This window comes from Myotis myotis, unplaced genomic scaffold (genome assembly GCF_014108235.1).
Source record: "Myotis myotis isolate mMyoMyo1 unplaced genomic scaffold, mMyoMyo1.p scaffold_m19_p_3, whole genome shotgun sequence".
NCBI lineage: Eukaryota > Metazoa > Chordata > Mammalia > Chiroptera > Vespertilionidae > Myotis > Myotis myotis.
In genome coordinates, this window is record NW_023416335.1 from 142,154,210 (window position 1) to 142,180,831 (window position 26,622).

Sequence of the window (26,622 nt, forward strand, 5' to 3'; positions counted from 1 at the left end):
ATACTCCCTCTCAAAAATTTATGAAATTAGAAAATATATATCATATATTAGTTTTCTTTTAGGATTCACAACACACGATGTTAGTTATTGTTAAGAAGGCAGTAAGTAAGCTTATATTTTTTACTTTTCAGATGAAGGAAACGTAGAGGACGAATCATCTTGTATAACACACAATTTCAAAGCATGATAACCTAAATATTGTTTTTTCTTTAGCTCAAGATTCTGTGGCTCAGTGTATCTGGACTAGGGTCAACTGGACAGTTCTTCTGGATCATGTATGAGAGCAAGACAATTCTAGTTTTGGAGATTGGCTGGCTATCATCTAGATCAGGGGTGGGAACCTTTTTTCTGCCAAGGGTCATTTGGATATTTATAACGTCATTTGTGGGCCATACTAATTTATTAACTTAGAAATTAGCATATTTAGTCGAACATTTAATTAAGTTACCCCTAATGCCTTGGCAGGATCAGACCAAATGATTTCACGGGCCAGACGTTCCACATCCCTGATCTAGGGTAAGAGATGAGAAGTGTATTGCTGCTGGGAAGCACTTCATTTCATTTTTAAAAAATCCTTATTCTGTTTTGTTCTCTGACTTGCTTCCTAATGCTATTTCTCTTTGTACAAAAGAGGTTTTGTGTGTATATGTGTGTGTGAAGGAAGAGAGAGAGAGAGAGAGAGAGAGAGAGAGAGAGAGAGAGAGAGAAAGAAAAAGGAGAGGAGAGGAGAGGAGAGGAGAGGAGAGGAGAGGAGAGGAGAGGAGAGGAGAGGAGAGGAGAGGAGAGGAGAGGAGAGGAGAAGAGAGGAGAAAAGAAGAAGAGAGGAGAGGAAGCTAAGTCTTGTTCTCATAGTACCAGGGCAGGGTTCCAAGAAAGAAAGAGAGAGCACAGATGCCTGAAGGACCTTCTAAAGCTGAGGCTTTGTACTGGTACAACATCACTTCATTTCATTCTATTGGCCAAAGCAAGGTATACAGCTGGTACAGATTTAAGGGCTGGAGAAATAGACTTGATGGGAGAAGGTGAAGAGCCTCATATGACCTTATAAAGGGTCATACCTATAGGGAGGGATGGGAAATGGTGGCCATTTTTTAGTCTACTGAAGAGGAACTTGCCTATAAATAGTATTTTGTTTTTTGAAGGTGAAGAATATTTTAGAAATTCTTATACTGGACTTTAAAAGAGTTAAATTGTTCAAATGTTAAACTAGCCAGATGTCATTTTGACATTCACAGTGTGGCTTCATGAGATCAAGCCACACTTCTGGTGGGGATGTCCTGCTAGGCTTCTATAGCTCTCTGTAATGTTGACTGGAGGCTATAAAGGAAGCAGCCTTTCAGCCACTTCTCCACAGGGGGCAATGTCTCTGGTCTTTTAAATCCTTGCTCTACACAGACCAACAAAGGAAACCACAACTGCTTTTTCTCTCAGCTTTCCATTGCCATCTTTAAAAGATTTGTTTTCTTTTCACTTTTGTCTTTTACAGCAAGATCAGCGGAGTTAGCTGGAGGGGTTTTCTGTACTCTCATGTCTTATATAATAAAGCCTGGATATTTGTCTTAGGCTCTTCCCCTCTTATATTGACCAGAAAAACAGACAAAAACAAAGATTATTACATTCACTGCTTTATCAATTCTCCAGTGAAATGCAATCTCATCCTTTTATTTCTCACATTCTTATTTTCAAACTTATTGGACATGTTCTCTAATGTTACATCTAATCCTTTATGAATCACAAGAAAAGTCTGACTTCTAAAAGATGATCCCTCTTGTCAATGTGATTATTTCTAGGTAGCTATATAAGCTTAGAATCAAATTGATTAGTTACATCTTTTTCTCATTTGCCCCTCATGAGTCCTTTGTATCCTCCGCCTCCCCCCGCTTTTTTTTTTTTTTTTTTTTTTGTTTCTCTATAGATCCCTCATAATACACCTTTATTATAATCAAACTGAAGGTTTTCATGATTGGTTCTTGCCAACTGTATAAGCTATCGTTCTAAAAGTCTTATAATTTGATGTGAATATATCCTCTACTTAAATTAAAAAGGAGTAATTTATGTAAATCATTTTGCACAGAGTAAGAGCTCAGTAAATGTTATCTATTATTATAAATATTTCTGCTACTATATTTACTATTGGTAATTTATTTTAAAGCAAACCATATGACTTTTTATCTCTACTGAATTTATAATATTAAGCTATATAAGGAACCATATAGACAACATGAAGATGCATGTTAGAATTTGAATATAATTTTTCTTTGTAAAATTTCAGCCAATTGAAATGAACTATTATTGTTACTTTTAGAAATTCCTCAGTGATTGATAATAGCAAAAAAACTGGAAGCACTCCCTCAGTATTTAACCTTTGCACATTTTTGTATGTGTTAGTAAAGGGAATTTATATTTTCACAAGGCTGCTCCTTAGTTTATTACTGCACACTTACTGTCATATTGTTAGTGTATTTTTATAAACGTATACATGCCATATTTTCTTACATTAGTTTCCTAGATATCAATGAGCTTTTAAAGACCTTTCAGTTCTTCACTTTAATTAATTACTGTCATAACAGATAGGTATCTTCTTTAGTAAACTGTTTATCTTTTACTGCCCACCTTGCAGGTCCCTATAATGCTAAAACTTTATCAGTAACTCATAACTCTCGCTCTTTTCAGATCATAGTGTTAGTATCAATAACTGTTTTTTCAAACAGATTTCCTCTACTCACAACCTGGTGTTTCACCTACTCTGTGGACCTCAATCCTGTCAAAGCATACCTGTGGAATAGGCGCTCACTTCCTCCTTCCTCCCGCTCTCCCTCACTTCCTAGAAATATGCACACAGACACAGAAACACATATTTTTTGGTGGTGGTGAGACCTGATAAGGGTTGAATTGTCTCCCAGCCTCCCTTCATCCCTCTCCAAAGAGAGAGGCTGAAGTCCTCATCTCCAGCACCTCAGAATGTGGCCTTATTTGGAGATAGGTTCTTTATAGAGATGGTTCAGGTTAAAATGAAGGCATTAAGGTGGGTCCTAATCATTAGGTCTTTTAGTGCTTTTCTGCAAGGGGGAATTTGGACACAGAGCCAGCCTGCATAAAGAGAGAATGATGCGAAGAGACACAGGGGGATTTGGCCATGTACAAGTCAAGGAGGCCTGCAATAGATCCATTTCTCAGAGCCCTCAGAAGAAACCAATCCTGACAACACCTCTTGGCCTCCAGAACGGTGGGATATGTGTTTCTACTGTAAACAGAGCAGTTTGTGATACTTTGTTATAGCAGCCCTAGCAAACTCATACAATACGAATTTAAGAATGGGGAGACATTGGCTAATGAGGTCATTGCTTTGATACTTGGATACCTGTAGTTTGTCTTTTCCGTTTCTGGTAAAGAAACCCGAATTTTTACTTGCTAGGGCATGTTTCTGGAATAAACTTTTTAAAACTTGTTTTGTTTTATATAATCATGATGTGGTGCCTGGAGACCTACATTTGACAGAAAAGAGCAAGCCAGAGCCATGAATAAGACACTAGAAACCAGACTCACTTGTCACCTGTCTCTCTCTCCCATCAACAGTCATTAAGAAAAAAAAAAAGCAATTGGTTTTAGATTCTCTCTCACTTGTTGGGAGGGTGGGACAGCGGGAAGAGAAAGGGTGTGGAGAGCGGGGTGTCAATAAGGCAGGCAGAAGCTCCAGAGAGGGTGGGGAAAGAGCATCATCAAAGGAAAATAGATGAACCTGGTTGGTACAACACAGCTTCCCCAGACCCACCCACCCACCCACCCACCCACCCTTCCCCAGCTCTGTGCTCCGGCGGCTGTGGTTGCAGGCGAGCGGCGCGGAAGGGGCAGTTTCAGCAGCGGCTGCTTGCGGGGGAAGAAACAAAACCTGCGGGTCCAAATCGGGGCAGGCTGACTCCACCTTCCAGAGGGCGAGCCCCGACCTCTGCGGCCGGCTCCGCGGCAGCCACGGCCGGCCGATCTGCCCGCGCGCGGCGGGGTCGCGGGGCGCCGGCGGGACCCGCCCCGAGCTCCATGGTTCGCCCGGCCCCGCGCGATGCCGACTCTGCGCGCCGAGCCTGGCGCGGGGCGAGCCCGCCGCTCGCACCATGAAGGCGGGGAGCGCGGCGGGTGGCCGCCAGGGGCTGTCTCCGCTACCCCGGCGCCCAGACGAGCGGCCCCACGGCCTGAGCCCGGAAAACGCCAACAAGTAGTTGCTCAGTGGAGCAGGGCGGCGCGGCTGGGTGTCGGGACGCAGCCCGGCCGCCGGGAGAAGCTCGTCCCCGCGGAAAGCCAAGCAGAGCCACTTTTATCTCGGTCTCGCTAAGGTACCTGGGGCCGGGGGCCGAGGGGGCCGGGAAGGGCGGGCTGACCCTGCAGGCAGGCTCCCTTCCGTTCCAACGGGAGTAGGGCTGTGCCGGCGAAGCCCCGGGGAGAGGCGGCGGGGTGCCCAGAAGCGCGGACGCGGGCGGCCGGGACTCGCAGCCCAGGGGGTGTGCCCCCAGCAGCTCTCCCCGCCGCCTCGCCCCTCCTCGAAAGCAGCCCTCCGCCCCCTCCATCCCCCGGGCGTTTGTTTTTCTTGGGCAAGGGGGATGGGGCGGGAAGCGCGGATCACTGTTCTCAGGAATGGATCCTAATGAGTCTTTTCCTTTCCCGAGTCAGAGTATTAGTAACAAACAATAAGGTGGCAAGGAAATTGGATCAGGAAATTGGTCAGAGGTCTCCTTGGCGAAAGGCGGCATCAGGGGAGATTTTTTTTTTTGTTTTGCTCTGACTTCTGCGTCCAGGCTGTTTTGCCTGGTCCGCGAGGGAAAGTGGAGGTGAAGCTGGAACAGGTCGCCCAGAGGGCACGCCCTGCGCGCCTGGGAGCAGCGCGCAGCCTTGCAGTTGACGGAGGGTACGCCTGCCTGCGGGGGGGGGGGGGGGGGGGGGCGCTCGGCTGAGTCTGGGGGGCGCGGGGGGGTGGGGGCTCTCAGCCAACCCAGCCAAGTTGCATCAGCAGAGAGAACTCCCTGCCTAAGGGAATTGTTTCCAGGCCAGGGGAGGGGGAGAGGTTAGGGGAGTCAAACCTAGGGACCCGGGCGGGGGGTGAGGGGGGAGAAGAAAAGGGCCAGAGAGGGGGAGAAAGAGGAGGGAGAGAGCAGGGCTGGGGTGGGGAGGATAGGGCCTGGGAGCAGGTTACACTTGAGAGAGGACACAGGGGAGGGAGGGTGAGCAGTGGAAAGGCGAAGGAGCAAAGGGAGGGAGGTGTGAAGCAGGGGCAAGGGTGTCATGGAAGGTCAAGGAGGGCTCGGACGGCTACCTTCTGGGTTCTCCGGGAATCCGGGAGAGGCGTGAGGCTTGAGTGGGGACGGACTGGGCGCTGACCCCCCAGGGCGGGTGGTTGGCCCGCTGCCTCTCTGCCGACCCTGCACCGTGGAAGCCCGGGGCTGGGCGTGGGGGCGGGGGCCGTGGTGCGGCTCTGCCCGCCGAGGTCCTTAACTTGGCTGTGTTCGCCTCCCCCCCAGTCATGTCTGAGCCACAGAGATGGGCAAGATCGAGAACAACGAGAGGGTGATCCTCAATGTCGGGGGCACCCGGCATGAAACCTACCGCAGCACCCTGAAGACCCTGCCCGGGACCCGCCTGGCCCTGCTCGCCGCCTCCGAGCCCCAGGGCGACTGCTTGACGGCGGCGGGCGCCCCGCTGCAGCCCGCGCCCCCTCCGCGCTCGCCGCCGCCGCGACCTCCCCCGCTGTCCCCGGGCCCCCGCGGCTGCTTCGAGGGCGGCGCGGGCCACTGCAGCCCCCTCAGCGGCGGCAATGACCACCCCGGGGGCGGCTGCGAGTTCTTCTTCGACCGGCACCCGGGCGTCTTCGCCTACGTGCTCAACTACTACCGCACCGGCAAGCTGCACTGCCCCGCCGACGTGTGCGGGCCGCTCTTCGAGGAGGAGCTGGCCTTCTGGGGCATCGACGAGACGGACGTGGAGCCCTGCTGCTGGATGACCTACCGGCAGCACCGCGACGCCGAGGAGGCGCTGGACATCTTCGAGACCCCCGACCTCATGGGCGGCGACCCGGGCGACGAGGAGGAGCTGGCGGCCAAGAGGCTGGGCATCGAGGAGGCCGCGGGCCTGGGGGGCCCCGACGGCAAATCTGGCCGCTGGAGGAGGCTGCAGCCCCGCATGTGGGCGCTCTTCGAAGACCCCTACTCCTCCAGAGCCGCCAGGGTAAGGCCAGAGCCGCCCCCTTCCCTGCTCCTCCTGCTCCTCCCAGCGCCTTCCCCACTTGCTGTTCCTTTGCACCCAGGGCCCTGGGATGGGCGTGGGGGAGGGGAGAATCAGAGGCCCATCTGGTGAAGGGTGATCGCAGGGGCCCTGGCCCTTCCCCCCCACCCCCTCCCCCACCTCAGTTCCCCTTCATCTCCTTCTTCTCTTCCTCAACTCAAACTGAGATTTACTTTAAGAGATGGGACCCGAAGGGCCTATGTCCAGTCCTCTGGGCAAGGCTGTCTGGAACCTTGTCTTGAAACCCTTATCAGACTTCATCTCCAGTTTGTTTTGTTGTTTGTGTTTTCCTGACTCTTTTGCTCCAACTTTTCCTTTAGTTCCGATGTCTCGTTGGGCCTTCTGGTCCCCAGGATTTGACACTTTCTTTCAGTGGGGCCCCGACACCCCTGCACATCTGGCTCACCGGGAGCAGAGGCCGCCATTAGCGATCTAATCTGAGGACAGAGTGGCTGGTGTGGGGGAGGGTGTGCCCGGCGGGTCTCCTCCTGCTGTTGGGGCCACGGCTTTCCAAGGGGAAGCAGGCCGGGAGTGCTGGTCCCAGTGAGGTGGCCCGAGAGCCCACGTGCACACCGAGTTTTGGAGGCAGGTGTCTTTCCCTTTGGGCTGTGCCGATGTTTATTTTACAGGTGGCATGTAAATGAGTCACTTCGGTGACCTAAGTTTCATCCGGTTTTCTAAATCTGGGCAATTTAGATTGTAGCGAACTTTATTTTACTCTTTAGACTGTGATCCCATCCTTAACTTTTCTTTTCAGTTTCTAGCTTGAGTGACAGCTTAAAGTTGGTTCTTGACATTCCCAATTAATTCTTCAAAATCCCATGAAGGGACTATAAAAGTAACCAGGAATGGTTTCTCCAGTTTAAAGGAAACAAAAGAAATATAAATAACCAAAAATTACATAGTATGTGAATGGTTTTTAATTATATGTGAGAACAGAATACTGTATTTTGTTAAATCTTTGCAACTGCAAGTGTCTGGCTTGCTTCTGACGCCCAGAAAAGACACCCCCCACCCCCTGGGCATAATGGGAATTCTCCCAGCTTCACTTTGGCTCTATTCTTATTATTGTCTTTGCATGTTAGAAGTCTTTGTCTCTGAGATATTGTGCAGCTGTCTCTCTACCAACTTGTCAGATGTGCTTCTGATACCACTTCAGAAGTCTGAAGATATGTTTTGCTTTCAGTGTGAAAAAGTATATAAAGGATGTAAACTATTGCTACTCTGTTGGATCTGGAATTTAAATACATGCATAAATTCTAGTAGGTCCACATTTTCATATTTGAATATTGAATTCAAAACTTCAACTCTGAAATCTTCCTTTTAAGATCATTCTATAAATTCAACAAAAGTTGGCACTCAGAAGAAACAAACGACTACATATTTATTTAAATTAAGTCACAGACTCATGACCATAACATCTGGTCCCCCCCCCCCCTCCCCGCCCCTACCTACCCAGTGGAGTGCCACAATGCTCTTTCCACTTGGTGGCTAAAAAGATAATCTGAATTTGTTTTTAGACTCATCATGTGATCTCCCCTCCCCCCCAAATTATGTGCTATAAAAAAGACAGAATATTTATTATCTTTCTTGCATGAGCATATAATATATTTAATGCCTTTTATTGTAGGACAAATTGTATAGCAAAAACTTAAGTAAGAATGTGTTCAATCTTTATTATTGCTATGGAAATTGATTCAATTGATTATTGGTCAAAGGGTAGACCTTTAACTTGAAAATAGTTTTTTAAAAATCTTGCTAAGATTTCATTATAATATTATTAAGAATTTGGCTTGCATTCATTTCAGGTGAGGAAAGAACACAGATTAGAGATTAACACAAGGTCAAAGAGCCATTAGAAGCAGAATTAACTGAGAACTGGAGATATGGAAAATTTCTTTGAGATCACCTTGTGAAGACCCTTTAAAGTTTAGATGTAGATGAGGAATATGAAGACTGCAGATGCTAAGTGATGGCCAAGGTCAGACAGCAAGTTAACAAAGGCAGAGCCAAAATTATCTGGAGGTCTCATGACATCCTCTCCAGGCCCTTTCCACCACAACCACTGATTATAACCGACTGGTTTGTGAAATCTCTGCAGATTGTGTTGCTCTCGAGAGTTAATGCAGCATAAGATATTCACTAGCATTCTGACTCTGAAAGGTCATCTGTGACTTTTTTAATACATGTATTCCTAGACTTTGGCTGGTAGAAATTTTTACCCGGCACCACCCAACATTTGAGTAAAAATATGGGAATTACGATAGTAAATCCATCATTTTTAATTATGAAAATATTCACTATATTCACTTTATTAGCATTTCAAATTGTTTTATTTCTACAATTTTAGTTCTTAAAACTACTAAAATTCAAATTTCTGTATCTGGAATTGGATTTAGAATTGCATGTGTTTATTTTTATGGGCCATTTTTCCCCCTGTCTTCAAACCACAAAGAACAAAACAAACAAAAACAAGAGGGAAATGACCTAACTACTGTAACTATTTGTTAATTTTAAATGTAATATTTAATTAAAAATATAATAAGATAGGGACAATTTTAGTCAAAAATTAGGTTAGAGAAGGAAAATACAGTATATTCTTGTTTTGTAAACATTGCCCCAGTTAAAAGACTTAATGGCCAAATATATCTTGTTCATAAAATATTGTAGTCAGTTATTAAAATTTTTAGAACATTTATTTATTCAATGAATATTGAGTATGCATTCACTGTAGGCCAGAAACTATGCAACATACTGGAAATGCATAGAGAAAATATAATCCTTTGCCCTCAATAGGCTCAGCATTATTTTATAATTAAACATTTCCAAAAGATAATATCTATTAAATTTTAAAAAGTACAACAAAATAACAACAAATAAAATTCTAGAGATAGTAAAAAGTTTTTTTCAAAAACAGCTCAATGGAAATTTTGCCTGATAGATGCCTGAAAATATTCTATTTAGAAATGATGGTCTTAACATATTGTTAGTCTTTATTATGAAAATGTTAGGCTGTTTTAATCTCCATTGTTGTGCCTTCAAAGTGACTTATAGACTATCTATTTGTAATATTATTGGAGAAGATGATGAAGGCTGTATTTATACCAAACAACTGGATTTTTGGAGGTATGGTCAAGTGTCTGCACCCTGTTCATATTAATTAAAAGTCATAGCCAACCATATAGCAATGCAAATCCAACCTTCGGAACCCTGAAAAGAATCTGCTGTAACAGTCTGGTGTGATTGCATTTGCCTTATAAGCATCCAAGTGTCTTTTGACCTTTTTCAGGCCACTGTTTTAAAGTTCACATTCTTATATTCTCAGAATATATGCTTATATTCTGAGCATTGGATAGGACCAGAGAGTACTGAATTCAATACATCATTAAAAGAAGCTAGTAACTTCATTAGTCAATTGTATTTTCAGTAGTATATTTGGTCACAATCTAGATGATCTACACATTAGGTTGGGCTTTAGGCATGCCAAAGGTGAATGTACTAGTAGTTGGACAGATTAGGTATACATTTTTTTGTGTGTGTGATATTTTTCTAAGAGCTCATTTGTGAACTTGAGTTGACAAAACTAAATAAGAGATTAATCAAATAACTTGTATGCATATATGCAAAACCCATGGACACAGACAATAGTGTGGTGAAGGCCTAGGGTGGGGGACAGTGCAGGCTAAAAGGGGGAAAAAGGGGGACATATGTAATAGTTTCAACAATGAAGATTTTAAAAAAAGAGAAGGAAATTTTTTTTCTGTCAAGCACATTTTCAAAGTAACTGAAAACAAGGAAATGTGTGGGTTTATATAAAAAACTCAGGCCAACCTTTCCCATTTGAAAAATGTATATCATAACCATTTATATTTATGACTCCAAATAAAGTAAATGCCGTTTTTAGGTCTCATATTTTTGAACTTCTGAGTCATATATCCTTTTTTATTATGACAACCTTTAAAAATATGTCTAAGTGAAATAGTAAAGGGCACTAAAGGACTGGTAAAAGGTAAACACAGATCTCCAGAGGGAAATATATAGTGGCAACATGGTCTAAGTAATAAGCATCACTGTATTATATAAATAATATAATTCTGCTTGAAGTATAAAGGGCTTTTCTTTTACAAGATTAGTCAAGATTAAAAAAATTATTGATTGATTTGAGAGAGAGAGGAAGGGGGAGAGAGAGATCAATAAGTTATTGTTCCACTTATTTATGCATTCATTCGTTGTTTCTTGTATTCATGTATGTGCCTTGACCAGGGATCAAACCCACAGCCTTGGTGATCAGGAATCAACTGAGTTACTGGCCAGGGCTAAGATTTTTTTTTTTTTAATGACAGACTAGCACTGCTTTTTTCTTCTCTTATTGGTCGAAAGATAGTAATTAGTTGTAATACTCTGTAGTGAATATTTTTACAGAAAGTGACTAACAAGGGAGTATTTGGGGGAGAAGAGACTAGGAGTAGAGAATATATGGAAACAGCATTGGGAAAATAGCCTGGACTGGGGTTTCTGAGACCTATGAATGAATCCTGATTTTACCATTGGATGTGTGACCTTGGAGAATTCACTTCATCTTTCTGTGTCTTGATTTTTTTTTTTTTTGCCTTATTCTGGAAAAAAAAAAGGGCATAATGCTTTGGGCTAGATAGTAGCTAAATTTCTTTCCAGGTCCAACATTCTGAGGTTTGGAGGAAGAAGATCTCTGGGGTTAGTGGTGCAGGGACAACATGTCTGCACCGATTTTGATTGTACCATAAGGAGCATCATACTGATAAAGTAAACCAGCTTCAGTTTTGTTTGTTTGTTTTTTGCATTTATAACTTTCTGCCCTTTTATCCCCCCTACAGCTGTTGGTAGCTACTGCTCTAGTTACCATAGAAACAGGTTAGCGCCTTGCTTCCTGTTTCCATTGAAAACAGCTTTCTCTCAACCACATATTTGATCTCAGGAAATCTTTTGCTGTGGCTCCATCATGAAACCCATGAAGATGATGGGCTCTGTCATTTCCTAAGTCTCAGCTTCACTGCAGGTGTAAATCCATTTACCCACAAGGATAACTGATTAGAAAATCTCAGTTTTATTTCCATTTGAAAAGTGCCTTGTCAAAGACACCATCCTTTTCCCCTTCCTGTATCTTACACAGAAGGGAAAATCTTATTCACTTGAAGATTTACAGATATGCCTGACACATTTAAGTGTTAACAAAATAGTGTCAAATTATTCAGTTCTAGCTCTTTCATAACTCCCTTTATCAGAATAAGCATAGAGAATATAATACTGTCTAGCACAGTTCATAAGTTTATTTTTTAATGTGCTCAATGAATAATATTTCAAGATATATGTGTGTGTGTGTGTATATATATATATATATATATATATATATATATATATATATATATAGTGCTCCATGTTTCTCATTTGAGAAAACAGTTTTTTCTACTTAAGGATATCCATGTTCACATAAAAGGAAGTTATATTCATGTTTATAAGATAGATCTATACTCAGGGAATATGTTTATATGGATAAAAAATGGAAGAGACATGTAATAGCATGGCTTAGAGTTTTGATTAAGGACGTGCGTGTGTGTGGACATGCATGTGTATTACATATATCCAAAATATATACTGTTTGAATAGGATTGTTGACTGATATGTATGACAGACTTCTGGTGTTCATGAGGCTTAGAGTTGGAAGGAAACTGACCATCACCTGGCATAATTGTCTCAATTCACAGAGAAGGCAGCTGCCTTGTTCATAGCTGTGGCTATGACAGTGGCAGCACTAGAACTTAGATCTGATTTTTGTTGCTCTTCCCATTCAATCTTGATTGCCTCGTCTGGACTGTGTTAATATTAGATACACAAATTGTAGCCCCCAGGAAGCAGTGATCATATTAGGAATAGTTGGGGTAAGGCCTGCCCTCTTCCATGTCCTGTCGTTCAACAGTAGCAGGGGCTTGTCACTGTCTCAGGGATTCACTTTATTTCCAGTTCCCTCTCCAGATGCGGCCTTCCGTTGCTGCCTCCTCTACCAGTTCTACATCTTATTGTTCTATTGCCTTGAAAGCTCCACACTAACCTGCCTATGCACTTATCTCCTATTTTTCCCCCTTTGCCTGACAATCTCAATGAGGAGATCTACAGAAGCCTCAGCTTCCAAACTGAGCCATGTAAGGGAGTCTTCAGGAGAGATTTAGATAATTAAGAAATCATATCTATATTCCCTTTATCCGTGTGTGTGTGTGTGTGTGTGTGTGTGTGTGTGTGTCTTTTGTGATATGCTTTTTTGAATCTTGTTTGATTATGGTCTTTAGAATTTTTAAATGAAACCTGGTTTAATCTCTGGTGATGGTTAATGTGTTTTATAGAGCATTTTCTTTTCACATGTAATTAATGTGATCAGGGAGGATTTACATAAAGATAACTGATGAATTAAAGGAGCAAAAGATGTTTGGAACTGTTAAGATCTGCAAATGAAACGATGTTGTGAGGTCAGTAAACACAGGGCAGAAAAACTTTTCCTTGGACCTTTCTTTAATGGATAGTTAGCCAAAGTTTGTGTTTATTTCACTGTGATGTGATGTAAAGCAACCTTATAAGCTTAAGGGTGTTTGAGAGGATGCATTTTATAGGAATCAAACAGAATGTGGGTCAAAGTGTTGCTGGTAATATCAGAAAAAAATACTCCATAATTGCTACAGTCACTTGATTGATCTTTTCTTCTGAAAGTTGAAAATGATAAAGATATCTGTGTCATCTGATATTTCCTATGTGTTGTAAGTATTAAGAAAATTTTATGTATATAATCCAGTAGAATCTTCTTCATTTTCTGTGTGAAGACCCTGGTGGGTTTGCTGTCAGATCTTAGAGCATTGCCATTCTTTATGTATCTGACAACATTGGTGACATGTTTAAAAATTGGAGCAAAGGTCAAGATAGTTATTCTTGACAGGTGTTCTCTGATTCAGTCTCATCAGTGGAATTTTGACTTGTCTCTACGGAGACAGTGCCAGAGATAAAATTATGACACCTATTGGCTGCAGACTTTTTCTTACTTATACTGTGCCTATAATTTGTAACTTGCTCACTAACTGATAAAACGCAAAGGATTATTTTAATAATATTGTTAATATATTCACACAGTAGTGTTAGTTCTAAATTTTATACATGATTATGAATTTTTAAGTAAAAACTAATTGGACCAATACAAAGTTATTAGTTGAGTAATTTGTTAGATTAGGTTTGATGAAAGGGCCAGACATTTTTCAGAACTTACGTAAAATTTGTGTCTATGTTTGCAAATTGTACAACAGAAATTTAGATATGAGGTTATATTTATTGATTTGCAGTAGTTCTCAACCTTCTGGCCCTTTAAATACAGTTCCTCATGTTGTGACCCAACCATAAAATTATTTTTGTTGCTACTTCATAGCTGTAATGTTGCTACTGTTATGAATCGTAATGTAAATATCTGATATGCAGGATGGTCTTAGGCGACCCCTATGAAAGGGTCGTTAGACCACCAAAGGGGTCACGACCCACAGATTGAGAACCGCTGGATTTAGGATAACATGCTGTTTGCTAAAAGTGAATAATGTTTAATAATTAAATTGGAAACAATAGCAAAGTAATCATAGCAAAAGTAAGCATCCTCACTCTTTTGACATATTAATTTGTATAAAATGAATAAAATTAATATTTAGGAAAATAGAACAATACAGTTATAGTTTGATTTATTATTTAAATTATCCTGTTTTTCTCTCAGGGTGGGCAATTATGAAAATTATTAAAATATCCTTAATGAAACCTTAGGAAATTGAGTAGGAAATGGACAGAATAGAGCCTTAACTGGCACTTTTCTATGCAAACAGAATCTTAAGTAGTAAGTAGCCTTTTTCTTTTTATAAGCTTTTGAAAATTTATTATCTATCAGGCCTGAATGAATCTCTCTCAGTCATATAGAATGATTAGTGGGCGCATTAAGTTGAACAATTATTGTATTTGTATCATGAAAGATAAACATTTGTGAGCTTATGCTTAATTCCTTGGTTCTTAATGGTGTTGACTGTGCTTTTATATTTAGAGTACAATGTTAGAAATACAGAATTCAAATAATGAAATCAAACATTTTAATGCACCAATAAGCTTCAATGATACTCAAAATTAATTCATCTTAGTGTCAAAATAGGGTTATTTAATTGTTTCAATTTATCCCGTGAGTCCATTGCTCAATTTTTAGCTGTGCATGTTATCAGTTCTTTAGTTTTTAAAAATTTAGTGATTGTTTTCAAAATCTGTTTCTATTTATGTATCAATCATTGCTTTAACTCACCTCTGATTTCCCTGTCTTAGGTGGCTGCTTGGTAACATTTGTTTTCTAGAAATAAATGTAGTTGCAGAGTACTTGCCTTGGTGCTTCAGCGCTGGGTTTATCAACCCCTTTTGTATTTCCTCCATCATGGCTTGCGTTGATGGTTGATATGTGTTGACACCAGGTGTTAGTGTATTTCTTTCTTAGCTAAACAAGCAGGGAGATAATCAAGCTTCAAAGATAAAGTCTTTTAAATTCCTTTGAACCCCTCAACTGATAATTATTGAGCCTCAACTATTGGCTAAGACTACATTAGTATTAACAAGGCAAGAAGGGTTAAAATGTGGCATTTACCACCAAGACACTTGTATTCTGCTGGAAAAGAACTGCACATCCTTCGTTATAATAGAATGCATTAAACACTATAATGAGATATTGGTATAGTGTGGATGCACAGACTAGAGAGGAACCCACTCTTCTATACAGAGGAGATAACATTTTAGTCAACTCCCAGAAGATAAGTGTTTTCCAGCAATCAAGGGGAAGATCAGTCCAGTAGCAGGGAAACATGGAGGATTGGCAGAGAATACCATGCCATGTAATATGGGCCGGTAGAAGGACCAGAAGGCAGGCGAGCAGACTTGAGAAGTAGAGAGGGCTGAAACTTGGGATGAAGGAACCTCTGGGTTTATAAAGGAGATTCCCTGATGAGGTGTAAGGTGCTCAGTCCAAGGCAGGACTGAAAATAGATGTGCTTAGAACTAACATAAGATGATGACTAAAAATTTCAATTCCCAGGTCTCACTCCAGAGACTCTAATTCAGTAGGCTTCTATTAGAATTCAGATGAGGTGGTCATCGTTGTAGTTGACTATTGGCCCAGTACATACTACTACTGTGAAGTGACTGCTCCAAAAGCAAGTACAATTTTGCAATGAACTAGGAGAATAATCATGTTTAGACCAGTATTTCTCAAAGTACACTTTGCAGATTAGCAGTTATTCAGGATGTGAATAGGTATTGCCCCTTAAAAGAGTTCTATGGATAGTTGAACTTGGAAATCAGTTTAATACAAAGTTAAGTAGGTTTTTATTCTACATGATAAAAGAGAAACATGCAAATTAACTATCACTCCGTCACTCCGCTACACCCACCAGCCAATCAGAGCAACTATGCAAATTAATCCAACAAAGATGGCAGCTAATTTGCATACACAGGCGCAGAGCGAAGACTGAAGACCACTGAAGATGGCGGCGGCCACGGAGCTGGAGCGAGCAGGAGGCTTGGGTTGCTCCCGGCGATGGCAGAAGCCAAGCTTCCAGCCCGCCCTGGGCTCCGCTTAAGGAGGGGCTGGGGGCCTGGGCTCCACTCAAGGAGTGGCTGGGGACCCAGGCTTCCAGCCAGCCCAGGCCTCCACTGGAGGAGCTGGAAAAAATAAAAAAGGAAGGGCTGGGAGCAGCCGCAGTGGAGAAGCCAAGCCTCGCTGCTGCGGCCGGACCAAAGGCCTGGGTCCTGGGTGCCGGAGGAAAACCGGTGCTGGCAGCCAGGGGAAGGAAGGCCTACTGAGCGAATCTTCGTGCAACGGGCCACTAGTCCTATGTAATAAAACCCTAATATGCAAATTGTTCAACTGGGAGTTCCACCGCTGGCTATGACGTGCGCTGACCACTAGGGGGTAATGTGGAACATGGCGGGCATCAGCGATGTGGCACTGGCAGCAGGCGGCAGTGGAGGTGCTGCTGGCCCTGATGGGCCCTGACAAGAGTGGGGCCATGGCAGGATGGTGGAGCAGGTGAGCAGGCGGCACCAGGCCAATGTGGGTGTGAGTGGGGGGCCTGATTGCCCTGTAGATGGCAGCCAGTGGCAGCGGTGGGGGATGGGGCCGCTGCCCGGCTCCCAGGCACTGAGGGAGCTGGGTGGGGGCCCGGCCCTGATCGATCACCCCACAGGCAGGATGGTGGAGCAGGTGAGGGGGCAGCGCCAGGTCACAGCGGGATGCCAGGTGGGACTGCGGGGCTGCAAGCCTGGGGTTGCGAGCTGGGGCTCAATCCCTGCAGGCCATCCTGAGAGACCTCACCCGTTGCATGAATACATGTACCAGGCCTTTAGTTTTTAATAATTATTTATTATTTTTTTTTAACTACAATATTGTTAGTGTACAAGAATTGAAAAACTAGCTCACTGCCTGACAGTTGGTTCTGAGATGGAAGTGAAGTAATGCTATGGGTTGGATTCAGCCAGCTGAGTTTTATTTCTGGTTTGACCACTTGCTGGATGTATAATTTTCACCAAATTGCTTCTCTATACCTCCTTCTTTTTAACTGGACTGGGGAAGTATTAATAGTATATGATTCAAAGAATTGTTATGAGGATGGACTGAGCATATTCATGTGAAGTACCCAGCATGGTGCCTGTTCTATAGTCATTTGTATCATCATCATCATCATCATCCCAAAGGGCAAACATTATTATGTTGGAGGATGGTGCAGTTGCAATAAACTACCTTAAGGAAGCCTTCTGGAGTCAGACGCGCTACCGTTGCGCAACGAGGTCCTAAGGAAGCCTTCTGGCATGTAGAATGTTCATGAAAAAATAACTTGTCCCTGAGATTTTTCATGCAAATACTGAATAACTTTTGGAAAAATTATAAAAGTAATTCTATCCTTCATGAATACATAGTGATGAACTAGAACAATATCTAATATGTACATATTACATACCAGGCATTTTACAAGTGGCAAGGACAAGGCATATCATCTGCCTTTAAGAAGTTTGTGGTCTCGAAGAGAGGAATAAAAGGGAAACATTAGTGCAATGTCATGAGATCTCCAGCAGGAGTACGCACAGGATGCTTTGGAGGTAAACATAGTCTCTCCAAGGTTGAAAAAACCTTCCCGGGGGAAGTATGTCACTGCTGGTACCAGAGGATGAAGAAGAAATAGCCAGACTTTTGAGACAGAGGGAAAAGCCTAGGGCTTTTGGTCAGCAAACTCATTAGTCAACAGAGCCAAATATCAACAGTACAACGATTGAAATTTCTTTTGAGAGCCAAATTTTTTAAACTTAAACTATATAGGTAGGTACATTGTTATTAACTTAATTAGGGTACTCCTAAGGCTTAGGAAGAGCCACACTCAAGGGGCCAAAGAGCCGCATGTGTCTCGCGAGCCGCAGTTTGCCGACCACGGGCCTAGGCAAAGTCCTAAAAGAAGAAGGCATGGCCTGTGCAAAATACTGCAGGTAATTCAGTACAGCTGCCCCACTGTGTAAGAGAAGGGGAAATGAGGAGCGCACATGTGGAGAGATTGGATTGAAAGGTCTTCGTCTGGTGGTAATGGGAAGCTTTTGAAGGATTTTAAGCAGAACAATAGCGAGCAGATTTGTAATTGGGAATATTATTCTGAATAAAGAGGAATTGGGCTGGGGAGAACGAGTGAGTACACTTTGTTAGGAGGACTACAGTTTAGTATGTGGTGACCTTAAAAATGAAAGCCTATTTTTTATCAGCAAAAAAAATGGGTTTATTTGGGAACAGCAAAGAATTGCAACTCAGGACAAACAAGCTATAGCAAAAGGCATTGGTAAATTCAGCAAAGGACAGGAAGGTGATTTTATGGAGTAAATGGAGGAAGTTGGAAGAGAAAAGGGAGAGTTCAGGGAGATGACAGTTTCTCATTGGTTGAGTTCTGGGGTACTTGATTTCTTATAGGAGATGCAATGTACGTCTTTTCCTGTTGGGGCCTATCATTGATTATTCTTTCCAGTTGAGGACAGATTTTTCTATTGTGGTCTATAATTGACATGGATTGTGAGAGCTGTCCCCTCTGGCCTCCCTGCTCCATTTTAGTGAGGTTTCCCTTTATTAATTTTCGCACATGTTAGAGATTCTGGTGACCTGAATTAAGTTAGTGGCCTGAGGAATGAAGTAAAGTAGACATAGTTACATAAAATGGAATTGTTGATTGATTGGGTGCAGTGAGTGAAACAGAAAGAGAAATCAAGAATGTTCCCCTAGTTTCTGTTTGCACAATGGACAGAAAAACCTTTATAACTTCTTTTCTAATTCAAGATTCATTGGTTTTATGATTTGAAAACCTGGTTTATTAGTAGTTTTTCTTCCATAGGATTTAACACTATAAAATTTTGTATTATGTTTTGTGATTTTTCATTTATATTTCTGGCTTATAGACAATAATTTCATAAATTTTATGATTGCAAAATTAAATGCAAAGTATCCTCCTTATATTTTTTTTGGTTGCAGTAAATCACCACCATAAAAATGGAGTGGAGAATAAGAAGTCTTCTCTATAAGAAATGTAAGCTTTGCATTGTTATTATTTTGTTAAAGCCCAAGAAAATACTAATTTTTGTATAATTTCTTTGAAATGGAGCTGGCTATTCAATGTAGTAGCTCTCCCCCCCCACTAGACTATTCCAATAGCTTTGTTTCCCTGCTTCCAGCCTTGTCCTACTAAAATCTATTCTGCTCACAACATCTAATGAACCCTTAAAAAATAACAACAGCCCTGAATGGTTTGGCTCAGTGGATAGAGCATCAGCCTGCAGGCTGAAGGGTCCCAGGTTCGATTCCGGTCAAGAGCATGTACCTTGGTTACGGGCACATCCTCAGTAGGGTGTGTGCAGGAGGCAGCTGATTGATATTTCTAACTCTCTATCCCTCTCCCTCTCTGTAAAAAATCAATAATGTAGCCCTGACTGGTTTGGCTCAGTGGATAGAGCATTGGCCTGCGGACTCAAGGGTCCCAGGTTTGATTCCAGTCAAGGGCATGTACCCAGTAGGGGGTGTGCAGAAGACAGCTGATCGATGTTTCCCTCTCATTGATGTTTCTCTTTATCCCTCTCCCTTCCTCTCTGTAAAAAATCAATAAAATATATTTTTTAAAAATCAATAATATATATATATATTTTTTAAAATAAAAAAATAAAAAAACAACAACAACCCTGGCCAGGTAGCCCAGTTGGTTAGAGCATCATCCTGATATGCAGGTTTGATCCTCAGACAGGGCACATACAAGAGTCAACCGGTGAATGCACAAATAGGTGGAACAGCAAAGTGATGTTTCTCTTTCTGTCTCTCTCAAATCAATAAATAAAATTTAAAAATATAAATAAACAACAACAGTTCATAGCACTTTAATCTGTTCTCCAAATGGAAGTTTATCTCACATTACTTAACCATGTCTTACAGAGCTCAATAGAGTTCCTAAGTTTCAGCTTCTCACTCTGCTCCAGCCACAACTTTGCTGTTCCTAGAAGGCTCCACGAATTATCTCCCCTACAGGACCTATACGTACCTCTGCCTAAAAGTTCCTAACCTACCTAAAGGCAAGGCTTCTCAGCAAATGGTTTGCAAGATTGTAATTAAATTTTATAGAACCTCTACCCTCATCCCTCCAAATGCTAAGAAATTACTGCTTTCTCAGCAATTACACTCCTGACACGTCTGTAATCACTGCTCCCTTCTGCATACACATATTAGAGAAATTTACAAGCTTTCCTGTGTGAATTACCCCCAAAGCTAGGACTGCCACCTCTGGGCAAATGCATAGATCAGATTTTAGTGACAGCAGGAGAGTTCTGTGATCACGTGACAATTACATTCACATTAAAACATAATTGAAGTTTTAAAATTTTATTTTATGTACAAACAGAGAGCATTCTGTGGTAAGGTAGATGTCTTGAATGACCCATTCATGGTAGTTCATGTGGCCCAATTTAATGAAGCCTATGTCCTCCACATACTGATTGAAGCACATACCAGTATTGAGGCTGTGTTTCTGGATCAACCTTGCTGGTTTGAGCAGATGCAGCAAGAATGAGAACCCTGGCTGAATTTTCTCAGATGGCTCCAGTAGAGTTGAGTTGCTGGTGACCCGGCTTGCTCTGACCCCAAAAGTAGATGCTAAAATTAACTAGAGATTTAAAAAAAATGATAATAAGAATCTTTGAACACTTTTTAGTAATTTGCTTTACGTAAATACATATTTCTTTTAGATAAAAATCCAGGAAAGAGCAGAGATTAGAGAGGAAGGAAATAAAAAATGAAAACAGGCATCACAGGAGTTACACTGGGAAGAAGATGGTGACTTCAGAACCAAGGAAGTGAAATTCCTTCTAAAGCATAAATATGTCATGTCATTTTCTTATTTAAAAATCTCTTTATCTCTTTCCTTTGGCTGCTACATAGCCTGATTCCTCAGAGTCTTCCACCACCTATGCTCTTAATAATATTTCTTACAACTCCACCTGTAAAAGTACTGCTGAAGTCAGACCGCATGGTTAGCCATTCCTGAGTATTAAAGATGTGTTCACATAGTTGTACGTTTGCATATACTGTTGTCAGAGCTTGGAACACACCTCTCCTGGATTTAACAGGCTGATTCAGTCATCTTTCAATATCGTGGATAATTATCAAGTCTTACTTGACACCTTCTATATTCTCTCAAAAGCAAAAAAAAAAAAAAGTTTCCTTCTCTGAGTTTCCATTTCACTTTGTAGTCACAGTAAAGCACTAAACTGACTGTATTCATTTCCCAGAGCTGCTGGAATAAATTACCATACCCTGGACGTCTTGAAACAACAGAAATTTATTCTCTGACAGTCTGGAGGCTTGACATGTGATATCCAGGAGTCAGCAGGATTGTTTTTTTCTGGAGCTTCTCAGGAAGAAGCTGTTCCATGACTCCTGGCTGTTGGTGGTTGCTGGCGATCTCAGTGTTCCTTGGCTGGTAGATTCATCACTCCAATCTCTGCCTCTGTTTCCATATGCCAGTCTTCCCTGTGTGTCTTACGTCTCAGTTTTCTCTTCCTATAAAGACACCAGTGGTTGGGTTATAGACAATAATAATCTAGTAAAACTGCATCTTAAATTTAGCTAATTACCTCTGTAAGGATGCTAGTTCAAAGTAAGGTCACATTCCAAGGTTGACATGAATTTTGGGGAGGTATTCAACCCAGCACACTGACTTTTCCTTTTCCATAACATGTTAATACATCTTTTATCTTATGGTTTCTCCTTTTTGATATCAGTGTAATCCCATTTAATGGATACATTGTCTTCACATATCTTTCTGAAAACACTAGTTAGGCAATTTTTAAAGTTCTATTTTAATTTCTGGTATTAACTCTGGTCCATTTATGAATTTTTTAAAAAAAATTTTCACCGTTTTTATTTTTTATACTATTGATTTCTTCAAATATCTTTTCCTTTGAAAGATGACAGGGGTGATTATGATTTTATGTGGGTAGATAGTCAGGATCATGCAGAAAGATAGGATTCCCTTCAGGGTGGGTGGGTAGAAGCAGGTGGGCAAACTGGGAACACTCTCAATGTCTAAGAAAGGAAGCTTCATTTGGAGACCGGACTTCAGTGTATTTTAGTTAATGTGGAGTGACCTTCCCCTGGTCTGCTTTTTTCAGGGCCCTTTGAAGAAATCTGAGGTGGTAAGAAGTCCATCTCACTTTCTTCTAACACACCAACACATCTAATTAGGAACTGTCTTCTCTTTTGATTCTCTACTTGATTTAGAAGCTGATCTTGCTGGCTGTATTCTGGGGGCAAATTCTGTAGGAAGTAGGAGCTCCAAGAACAGCCTGTTGTTCTGAGTCTGAGGTTCTTCTGGATTCTGGATATCCTTGGGAAGAATTGGACCAACTCCAAGAAATGCTTTCTCCTATGATTCCACCCCCAAAAAGTCAATGCTTCTTCTTACCTTCTTTGAGCCCTTCTTTATTTTTTATCTATTCTGATCCCCAAATATATAATTTTAGTGAAGAAATTCAAAGCCTATATATAGTGTGTGATTTTATTATTATTATAAGAAGCTTGTTAGACTAATACAAAGTGCTAAAAAATTAGCACTTGGAGCACAGTGATACTGTAATCTGTCAACTGCCCACTGAGAATACATTTGTAAGAGCATGAACTTTGATGGTTTAACAGATGTTTGTGGTACTTAAAGTCCCCAAATAAAGTAACAGCATTGAGTTGAAATAATGTTTATATATTAGTGCACTTTAATTTTTTACAGAGACATTGCCAGTGAGGCCAAATGCCTAGTCCCTATTATGTAGAGAAGCATCTGGCTGATGATAATAGATGGCAACGATTGTCCTGTTAATTACATGGACACAGGCCTTCACTGAAGGATGCTGTGTCCTAAGAAGAGATGCTGAAGAAGGAATGTTGCAGCAGCCAGGAAATGAGACAAGGAAAGCAGGGAAAAAATAGATTCCTATTTATCACAGTATTGTTATCTCATTTCATTTTATAGAACAAAAATATCCCAAGGTGAATTTACCCCCATGCTATCTAGAATGCACTTTATCAAACCAATGCAGTAATGAAGATCAGTACATCTAAACCCTAATTATGTCCAAATAATCCCTCTGAGCTGTGACAAATAGAATGACTGAGAAAGACATTTAATGAAATATGTATGCTCTATAGTGATCATACAAATAAAAGGAATGAGAAAAGCCTTCACTTATACAAACATACTGCATGTATTATTTTTAGAAAAAATTATTGGAGACAGTCGATACAAATAAAAATTATAAAATACATTGTACTATTAGAACAAGTTTATATTTTTTAAAAAGATGAAGGGTCACTGTAGTTTATTTGTTTTTAAAATAAAAAGTTCTTAAATCATAAAAGTAAATGTTTTCATTATGAAACATTGGAGAGATATAGAATATATAGAAGACAGCTCTTTTAAAATTATTTTATTTATTTTTATTGTTGACACTATTGCAGATATCCTCATTTCCCCCCATCCCTTGCCTTCCTCCACCCAGTCCCCACCCCCCCCCTTCCCTCTGGCCATCACTACACTGTTGTCTGTCTGTGGGTTATGCAAATATGTTCTTTGGCTAATCCCTTCACCTTCTGACATCCAGTCCCCTCTGCCCTCTCTCCTCTGACAGTCTTTCAGTCTGTTCCTTGTGTCCATGCCTCTGTTTCTATTTTGCTTGTGAGTTTATTTTGTTCATTAGATTCCCTTTTATCTCCAAAAGACTATTAAAAGTGAGTATAATTATTTTCATTTTTGTTTTCTTTAAGATAATTCTAATCATAGGGAATATGGAGTTTTTTTTTTAATACAGTGTTTTATCTTTGTAATCAGGACCACTGTATCTTTCCATTTCATTCAAATATAGTTTTAGATCTCAAAAAAAATAAAAAGAATTTCATTGTTTACTTCTCACATATGTCCTACATGTTTCTTTCAAATGTTATTACTATTTTTTTTATGTTTAGTTGTTATTGTGAATAGTATTTTGCTGTCCATTACATTTTTTTAAAATTAATCCTCACTAGAGGATATTTTTCCATTAACTTTTTTTTTTTAGAAAGAGTGGAAGGGAGAGAGAGACAGTAAGAGAATCATTGATGTGAGAGAGATACATCAATTGGTTGCCTCCAGCATGTACCACGACCACGGCTGGGGATTGAGCCTGAAACCAAGGTACATGTCCTTGACTGGAATCAAACTTGAGATCCTTCAGTCCACAGGCTGACACTCTATTCACTGAGCCAAACTGGCTAAGGCTCTCCATTACATTAAAAATAATAATAATAATAATAATAATATATATATATATATATATATTTCAGAGAGGTAGGGGGAGGGATAGAGAAATATCAATGATGAGAGAGAATTATTGATTGGCTGCCTCCTGCAAATCCCCAAAAATGGGGATCGAGCCCACAACCTGGTAGTGTGCCCTGACCATGACCTCCTGGTTCCTAGGTCAATGCTCAACCACTGATCTATGGCATTGGGCTTCTCATTACATTTTAACTAGTTACTGATGGTGTATGAGTAAGCTATATCTTTTAGTATACTAATCAATCATATGTATGGTTATCTTATTGAATCTTTATTGATGGAAGTAGTACTTCAGTATATTGTTTTAGGTTTTGTAGATATGCCAATTGGTAAATGATAACTCATTTTATAATTTCTGATAGTGATAACTAATACTAGAGGCCCAGTGCACCAAATTCATGCACAGGTAGGGTCCCTAGGCCTGGCTGGCGATCAGGGCTGATCTGTGGGATGACTGGCAGGGCGATCAGGGGGGCCCCCCTGGCACCCATCTTGGCCAGCCTGGTGCCACCTACTTGCCAGCCTCGTCTCTGGCTGCCACTTGCTCGCCAGCCGACTGCGTCCCCGTTCCCCGCCACCACCGCTCACTTCCCTCTGCAGGGTGACTGGTGGGGTGATCGGGGGCCCCCACTGGCACCCTCCTTGGCTGGCCTGAGGCCTGCAGACTGGGGGAAGGTCCTGCATTGATCGTCTGCCCCCTGGTGGTTAGTGCACATCATAGCCACTGGTCATGCCACTGATTCTGCAGTTCGGTCGATTTGCATATTAGGCTTTTATTATATAGAACATATCTGTTTCATTTTTGTTATCCTATATAATAAAAGGCTAATATGGTAATTGACCGAATGGCGGAAGGCCAGTTGCTATGATGTGCACTGACCACCAGGGGCCAGATGCTCAATGCAGAAGCTGCCCCCTGGTGGTCAGTGTGCTCCCACAGGGGGAGCGCTGCTCAGTCAGAAGCCAAGCTCACAGCTGGCGCGCACAGCGGTGGTCCTAGGAGCCTCTCCCGCCTCCGCTGCTGGCGGGCGGTAAGGAACAAGGGGTCCCGCACTGCGACAGGGCCCAGACTGGGCTGAGGGGGACCCCCCCCACACCCCCAGTGCATGAATGTCGTGCACCAGGCCTCTAGTATGTATATAATTTACAACTATATTTATGGTCATAATTTAAAGACATATTTGTACCTGTTTAACAAATGACCATTCTTGCTTTCCTGTCATTATTTTCTCACACTTGAGCCAGTTTGGAAACATTTCTTTTTGATATGCTTTATATTTTAAATTTTATTTTTCAGGAATGACATGAGTATGATCTATTTTTTATAGATCTTCATATATATGAGAATATCTTTCTGTTGCATTGACATGTAACAGTTATCTTGGCTCAGTATATAATTTTTTGATACACAATTTTGTTTACTAAAGTCTGCTGTTTTCTGTCTGATATTTAGAAATAATGAAGTTTAGGAGAAAAAGAGAATAGGGAAATTCCTATGTGTTGTAAATCCGGAGTGAAACCCTAAACAAATCTTAGCCTCAAGATGGACATGAGCTAACATATAATGAAAGAGTCAGATTTAGCCAAAGGAAAGAAACAAGTATTTAAGAAATAGAAACTAGAGGGATGAAAGGCCTACTGGAGATAAGGGAACCAAGTGGATTGGAAGAACTGAAAGAAGATAGGTGTGACTAGGGGTGGCAGGCCAGGGGGGAGCTATGCAAAGAGACCCTAGAAATGTAATTAGGGAGCAATCAAGAAGGGTGTCATGAGCCATATGAAGCTTCTCTGTTTTCACATCCTTTTATTTTTATTTTTTTAATGAATCTACCTATATTTGTAGGTTCAGTCTCTTTTTTTCCATTTTGTCTTCTTTCATCACTTTTATATTTTTCTTTCTTATTTTGCATTCTTGCAAAAATTCCTAAGTAGTCTTCTACATTTATGATTATCTCAATTTTTTGCAGTGTCAAATTTGTTCTTTACTGTATTTAACAGAATATATTCTAATATATTTTGCATATTTTCTATCATGTTTCTAGTTTTTGTCATTCTTTTATTAAATTTTTTGGTTCTTTTCTCATTTAGATCAGTTCACATTTTTTTCTAAGTTTTTAAAAAATTTTCGATCTCTTCTTTGCTTTTGTTTTGTTGAATCAGTATCTCCGTTTTAAGGACTTGAAGGAGGCAGTTTTACAAGAAGAACTGCACTGTCAAACATCAGAAGGCTTTTTCACTTATCTCTTGCTGCAAATTCCACTTCTGCCCCCAACCTTATCCTCTGTTGCTCTTGTTATTCTCCAGCTCCCAGGTTTGGCCATCCCACCAACAGAGATGGATCTGTACCTCGTGTTGGAATGCAGCCAAGACTGAGAATTGTCCTGAATTTCCTTATGATCCATTT

The 26,622-nt window shown here is 41.3% G+C and overlaps 1 protein-coding gene across 7 annotated transcripts in view; it reads left to right on the forward strand.

The window, feature by feature from the left end:
* Positions 1–3,808: 3,808 nt before the first annotated feature.
* KCNC2 (potassium voltage-gated channel subfamily C member 2) overlaps positions 3,809–26,622 on the forward strand; it is a 212,839-nt gene continuing 190,025 nt past the window's right edge. For 6 of the 7 annotated variants that reach the window (XM_036301106.1, XM_036301108.1, XM_036301111.1 and 3 more), the window contains exons 1-2: positions 3,809–4,328; positions 5,508–6,210. In XM_036301106.1, the coding sequence (XP_036156999.1) occupies positions 5,527–6,210 (684 nt within the window). In that variant the 5' untranslated portion in view covers positions 3,809–4,328; positions 5,508–5,526. Of the gene's footprint in view, positions 4,329–4,534; positions 4,898–5,507; positions 6,211–26,622 lie in introns of those variants that run through there. The other variant, XM_036301107.1, reaches the window with a different exon arrangement.